The sequence below is a fragment of the Adiantum capillus-veneris genome, chromosome 11 (genome assembly GCF_014529385.1).
Source record: "Adiantum capillus-veneris isolate H3 chromosome 11, ASM1452938v2, whole genome shotgun sequence".
In the NCBI taxonomy this organism is placed as follows: Eukaryota; Viridiplantae; Streptophyta; class Polypodiopsida; order Polypodiales; family Pteridaceae; genus Adiantum; species Adiantum capillus-veneris.
Window position 1 is genome coordinate 30,643,296 of NC_140941.1, and position 7,026 is coordinate 30,650,321.

General features: G+C 40.5%; 1 protein-coding gene across 1 annotated transcript; it reads right to left on the reverse strand.

Moving 5' to 3' along the window:
- Positions 1-1,045: 1,045 nt before the first annotated feature.
- On the reverse strand, positions 1,046-3,549 carry LOC147447060 (uncharacterized). Its single transcript, XM_086523570.1, has 10 exons — positions 3,502-3,549; positions 3,021-3,086; positions 2,726-2,911; positions 2,503-2,622; positions 2,370-2,429; positions 2,201-2,266; positions 2,059-2,124; positions 1,960-1,977; positions 1,187-1,396; positions 1,046-1,144 (listed from the first exon to the last, which is right to left on the reverse strand). The coding sequence occupies exons 1-10, from the start codon at positions 3,547-3,549 to the stop codon at positions 1,046-1,048; spliced, it is 939 nt and encodes a 312-aa protein (XP_086379696.1).
- Positions 3,550-7,026: the final 3,477 nt, after the last annotated feature.

A 7,026-nucleotide genomic window follows, 5' to 3' on the forward strand; every position in this document is an offset into this window, starting at 1 on the left:
ACACACTTACTCAAGGGTACTAAGGTATGGATCTTACTCCGGCATAACTCAAGATGAAGAAACAAGAGCTTGAGAAAGTGCATGTAGCTTGAGCCAATGGTAAATGGGTTGTCTACCGCGGTGGCAAAGCCATCATCCAAGAGTTTTGATCTCCAAAGTAGCCACTATACTCCCCCCCCCCCCCCCCTAGCCCTCTCTAAGTGACATGGCCACACTTTTGTTATATCTTTTCTTTTGGTGTCTTTTGTAACGCACCCTCACCTAGAGGGATCGATTGCCATGTACAACGTTTCAGTTCCATGGGTCATGTTTGACCCTCGTAGAAGATAATCAAATCTCTCTCTCTCTCTCTCTCTCTCTCTCTCTCTCTCTCTCTCTCTCTCTCTCTCTCTCTCTCTGTATATGTTTATGCATGCATGGATATAAACCTCACCATGTACAAATTTTTCCTAAAATTTTGTAAAAGCAAAATTGGTATAAAAAGAACCATCTACCCACAAATCACACAAATATATGTTTATGTGTCATGAGATGTTATCATCACCAAGTAGTTTGTTTAACATCTTGAGCTGTCGTAGTGTTAAGGCTGCTCTCATCATTAAAAAATCCATGAGTTAATTTGCAATGCACCAGCGTCCAAATAAGCAAGCCATAATCACCATGAGATCATAAAGGGCATCCTCAAGCGTTTCATTATTGAGTACATTAACAAAATCATTTTACATAATTTTTCCTAAAAGAATTTCTAGAATATGTACACATGCACTTACTTTCATCAAATTTAAACTCTTTATCGTGCAATTTAGTAACTTGAGAAGGTATATGCATAAAATTATGAAGGATCCAAGTGTGAAACACATAGATCTCATCTAGCTCCATCTTAACTTCAGTATATACAAGAGCATATCAATTTTTGATTGGTAAATAGAGAAAAACATATTGTAAAACATTTAATGTATTTACATTGCAGTATTAAACCATAAAGTTCTTATCAAAACATTATAACTATCATTTAGTTCCACCATTCATTCCTTGTAGGAATTGATTAGGATAAACAAATCACATCTTGACTCACAACAAACCCTCTACGCTGCTTAACAATTACTTTTCCCATTGAGAGTACCCAAGAGACTATTGTGTCTAGCTGCTTAACAATTACTTTTCCCATTGAGAGTACCCAAGAGACTATTGTGTCTAACATGACAGGCTTTGATGTAGATCCTTTTACCTCCACAAAATGTACATTCTTTGCCTCTTGTAATTGCTTTACTTTAGAAGGTAGATTTCCATACATGGCATCCACATCACTTTCGCCTAAGTATTTCATAACAATTGCTTCCTTGTCCTCCTTTGATAAGACATCAAAATCAACACTACTCTTGCTTTCGGCACGACACTATTGAAGACCCAAACAAGCAAGAGGATTTGGATAAGTTAGAGAAACAACCAAGTTAATATGTAAATAAAGAAAAATAATGAACACAAATCAAATCACACACCTTTGCAAATTTTTTGAAAAGAGATAGCTTCCATACTTGCGCATCTTTATGTTTTTGTTGTCTCACTTTCTGTTTAAGTGCTCTTTTCTTTGAAATGTCAATGTTTACAATTAAAACCATGTGTAAGTCTTAGCTTTCAGGCAATATACAAATACCTAAAGCTCCATACAACACTAATTAAGTAATTCTATTCATACGACTGCAATTGACATAGGCAAATACATGATATGAAATTTTGAACACTAGAGTTTGAATTCCAAAATTAAAGTCCAAAAAGAGTGAGAAATCAGCCTATATTGATAAGTATAATAAGTTTAAGTATCTCGTTAATAATCGCATTAAACACATATCTTTCGTAGAATAAGTCCCACCAAACCAAGAAAAAAGCCAAAAAATAGCTCAACACTCAATCTCTATATTTGGAAGGAGCTCTCACAACCCGCTCACATCTTCCTCTTACCATGAAATTTTGCGATTCCTGCAAAAACTTGAATTATTTGCGAACACCCATTATAAAAGACAATCTCTATTCAATTTAGTAGAGAGAATGAATGATCACCGTAGTATCTTGTTTGGTGTTTTGAAGACCTGTGATGTTGGTATAATTTGTTATATCACTCAAAGCCTACAATAAGAATTTATTTTGACTCATTTGCTCTTGAAAACCAAAAACATAAGCTCAATTTGCAAGTACGTAGAACCTTTTTCTTCACTCTCTTTTCAACTCCTTTGGACTTTAATTTCCTCTTTTTGAAACCACCTTCAACCTACAAGAGACATGTGACAATCCTTGAGTATGAAATTTGAGTTTATTGAAGTAAACACATGCAACTCCAAATGTTGAAGAATGCAATAAGATAGAAATCTTACAAGGTTACCATTCAAATGCAAAAACTTCTTCCTCCTCAAACTTTTATCTACTTCAACATTCTACAAGATTCAAGTAAAATAATCACATTAAGTTCCAAGACATTTAGATAACTAATACATACTATCAACTTACATTCTCAAAATCGCTAGAAGCTTCGATTTCTTGAATTTCACTTTCAACATCTTCTTTCTTCTTGAAGGCTTCTTTAGTGCAAAGTGTTGCTTGTTTTGCAAGATTAGAAGTCATGTCAATCTATCAACAAGATAAAAGCACACACATTGTTGAGAAAAACTAATACCACAAATCAGCCCAACTAAGTATTTTGTATTTCACAATGCAACATGCTACACATTACCGAGTGATACTCATGAACTAGCTCATCAAGTAGTATGTTTGATCTACCAATTTGTTTCTCCAAATCTTTTGAAGCATCAGCAAACTTAGCAATATCATTGTTGACAATATTGTCTTCACATGTCCTTGAAGCTGTAAGCGCACTTAGAGACATACTACTCATTTGACCATGAGCAAAGTTGTTTTCCTAAATAAAGGAACAAGAGTTTAACAAGTATTTAAGTATGCAATACAACACAAAAGAATCCAAACTATTTCTTTTTAAATCAAAGACACAAAACATTTGAATGCCATACCACATTATTTTGTTGATGATAGAAGCTCTCTTTCTCAATCTCATTAATGCTTGGTTCATCAAAAGCCTAGACAAATAGCATTTTCATCCATCTTTAGTGTAAGATTCTCCTCTCACAACTTATGATTTTGCTAAGGACTTATAACAATCAACTTTATCCAAAGCTAAATTGCATTACCTCTTCAATTGTTTAATTTGTTTTCATAACTAGGCATTTTTTCTTCACTTTCGCTCAATCCAATCAATATCTAGACATTAAACAATTCCAAACTCATGTCTAATATGTAAACTTTATCATAAGGTTCAAAACATGCAAAAGATTGCTCTAGCTTTGTGCAATATCCTATCTCCCGTTTCATGAAGGATGCAATGTTAATATTTAGCTATACTCATCTAGAAAACATATAAGCTTTGGCAAGATACATAACTACCACAATACTTAAATAACAATTTGAATAATCAACAATCACAAGTACGTTTACCTCCTCCTTCTTGTCGATATTGGCATCACTTAATTGTAAGTCACTCATTTTTGTTGGGATATAGACGCCTGTGCCTTGCCCGGCTGCCCAGAGTCTGGGCGCCCATTGACTTGTATACCTTATACATAGCATAAGTGTATAGGGGGACTGCTCACTCTTTTGAGTCTCCCCACCCACATCGTGTCTGTCTCCTTCTCTCTCTCTCACTCTCCGTCTGTGGTGCTCCCCGATCCCCTTCAATTGGTATCAGAGCTATGGTGACCGCGGAGAGCATGATGGCTTTGAGAGGTTCGAGACGATAGCTCACGCGATAGCTCGTTCGCTCTCGACGGTGGAGTTCGATCGCGGAGTTTCACGGAGAGCGATTTTAGCTTGAGGAGCATTGTCTTTGGAGCTTAGGAGCTTGGTGTGGTCAAGCTTGGTCGAGGAGGCGGTTGCGGCTTCCTTGGTGAGAGGAGCTTTTGAGCTTAGTGGAGCTCGTTAGAGAAGTGCTCGGCGGAGGAGAGCTTGACATTCGAGTGCTTGGATGGTGTTCTGGCAGAGCTCTTGCGTTGGAGCTTGCATTGAGAGGAAATTGCATCACGCAGAGTGGAGCAGGAGCAGGTTCAAGACCGTGTGCAGCTCGTTTTTGCCATTTTCGGGCTCTAAAACGCAGTTTTTTGCGTAGCTCCGTCATACAGAGTCAGATCTACATGATCCAGGAGTCTAGGTCAGGGTTTTGGCACGCTCCGGACGCGATGGTGATGTCTATTTGCTGAAATTATGCTTTGAATTATAGCAGGTACAGCAGCAGGTTTATTTGTGCACTTTCGGGTCCCAAAAACACTGTTTTTGGTATATCTCACACACACGGAGTATTCTTTACAGCAACCAAAAAATTCATAGGTGTACACAGGTTTTTGGATATGCATTTGTCCAGAGAGCCACTCATGCGAGAGTGAGCTATGTTGCCATGGTCTTGGCGGTTTATGTATGCCATATATGGATTTGTGTATTTGTTTGTGGCTGAGATTATTTGAGATTTGGCTCAATTTATAGAAGAAACTCTGTTGGATTTTATCCAGGTTCTCGCCATAGCTTCTACATATCCGTAGGTTGCTCTTTGACAGTTTAGTGGTTGAGTTTACTCCCACTTTGACAGGTGATTTTCAGTCATCATTTGGTTGGAGTTTGGAGTCACTTGTGTATGCCCTTGTGTTCCGTATTTCGCATTGCGCATAGCGACAGATATTGCAAGGTTTTGAGAAATGTTGCTATAGTTATCTGGCAGACATTTGGTCATCGATTGAAAGGTATTTTGGCAGCAATCATCACTCACATGTATGTCATTTGAGGTGCCGTTGAGTGGTACTCCGGCAAGAGCGGGTATGCTCATATGTATGACTTTGTGAGGTGATTCCGGTCGAGTTTATTCCCGGATTGGCCATTGTGGCATATATTATTGTCTCTTTGAGGTTTACTGTTGAGATTTTGCTCCAGTTACAAAGGAGACTCTGCCAAAATTTTGTCAGATATTTATGCGCGATTGAGTCATATTGACTTGTGATTTTGTGTAAGGTTTTGCACGGTTATTGGTGAAACTTTGCATCAGGTTTTGAGCCATATTTGCAGACTTTTGTTGATGCGATTCGAGCCAGTTTAGGGCTAACTTGTATTGACATTGTGGGAGCTCTATTTTGGAGTGTGTCTCACACGTTTTACATTGTGTTTCTGGCCATATTGGTAGACAGTTTTCAGGTGTTGTTGGTGAGGTGGTTTTGCTTTCTAGTTTGCTACATTGTGCTCATGGCAGAGACAGGTGATCGATCAGATTGTGACCTCTCACAGATGCGCATGTTTGATGGGTCAGACTTTGCGGCATGGAGAGAGTGTATGCTTGATGCACTGACACAGCGAGGGTTGCATCGACCATTGAGTGGTGATGCAGGTAGACCTTCAAACATGCCTGACGATCAAGTGGCAGGAGCTAGAGGAGATGGCACTATCTACGCTCTCTTTGCACCTTGCGGAATCTGTATATGCTCTTGTTATGTATGAGACTACTTCGAGAGAACTTTGGCGCAGATTACATGATATGTATGATAGATCTGAGTCATCACGGACTCGTGTGAGACATGTACATTCACGAGCACGCCGACAGGTGACATGTTGGTATTGTGGTCATTCTGGACACGTTAGACGACGTTGTTTTCGTCGTATGCGACATCGTAGGAGACATGGCAGTCTCATAGATGTATGTAGTGATGCCATGGACTCAGTTTCTTTGACAGTTGATGTAGATGTAGTGTCGGAGTATACTAGTGACGGGGATGTCACTTTTACCTCGAGCTATGCACGAGATGCTATACATGTGGATGGTGCACTCCCTTTGCAGTGGTTGCTAGACGCAGATGCTATGTTTCATGTCACGCCACATCGTGCATGGTTTTGTAGCTATTCTAGCGGGATGCTTGGCAGTGTACGTTTGACCGATGGATCGGTGCATGCGATAGCAGGTGCAGGAGATGTGAGACTGTCATTACCGAGCGGTGCATCTTACTTGTTACGACATGTGCGCTATGTACCAGATTTTACAGTGAGTTTGATCTCGATTGGTCAGCTTAGAGATTGTGGATGTCAGATTTCGCTACGAGAGCGAGATTTTGTGATGCATTTGGGTTCGCTAGTGATTGCGAGAGGTGCCAGGAGTGGTACAGGTTACCCATTGCATGTGGATCACGGGAGAGACGGTGTTGTCTCTGTGATCATGCAGCCAGGTAGAGAGCGAGAGAGCAGGCGAGTCTCTTTTGCTTGTGGGTTGCAGGATGCTTTGCATGGAGTGCAGAGTAGTGAGCTCGTTGTGCACACAGTTGGGGCACGACTTGAGCAGTCACACAGAGAGGTGACAGAGTCAGACACGCATGCTTTGCTAGTGATTGAGCAAAGCAGAGAGTCAGTTGTGCGAGATACTTCTATGCAGGATAGACAGGTAGAGCGGTCTTGCTCTAGTGAGTCACGGCAGGAGGACGTTGTGCAAGAGTCTATGCATACGGAGTTAGAGCATGAGAGCTCTAGTGAGTCACAACAGATTGAGTGGTCATGTTTGCAGTGGATGATTGCAGAGGAGACTGAGATGTCAGCGATTATGCAGTCATCCTTTCTATGCTCGACAGTGAGCATGGGGATATAGTTGTGCAGGATATGTCTTCCAGCAGACACCTAGAGCAGCTGGTGTGCAATGAGGTTGCACGACAGGTTGATGCGTCTTTTGTGGACAGTCAGGAGATGCATGTGGCTGACACACCTTGTCAGTCAGAGATGCCTATTGCCAGGGATATATATGTTGATGCATGCTCCGTAGAGCTAGCAGGGCCCGCTAGCATTGCATCGGCATTCGATGGTCTCATGTATGAGATGTTGATCTTGAGACCAGATATAGCAGCTGCAGTGGGAGCATTTGCAGTTGGGGTTGTCAGTCGTTTGTTGACTGACGATGGCATAGTGAACGAGGGAGATATGCATGTATTGCGTATGTACTTGCAGTAC

Excerpts from the sequence above, each read along its gene's own strand:
- LOC147447060 (XM_086523570.1), bottom strand. The coding sequence starts at position 3,549 with ATGAGTGACTTACAATTAAGTGATGCCAATATCGACAAGAAGGAGGAG. Across the intron at positions 2,912-3,020 it reads ATCATCAACAAAATAATGTG|GAAAACAACTTTGCTCATGG; the intron begins GTATGGCATTCA and ends TCCTTTATTTAG. Across the intron at positions 2,125-2,200 it reads AAAAGAGAGTGAAGAAAAAG|GCTTTGAGTGATATAACAAA; the intron begins GTTCTACGTACT and ends TTCTTATTGTAG.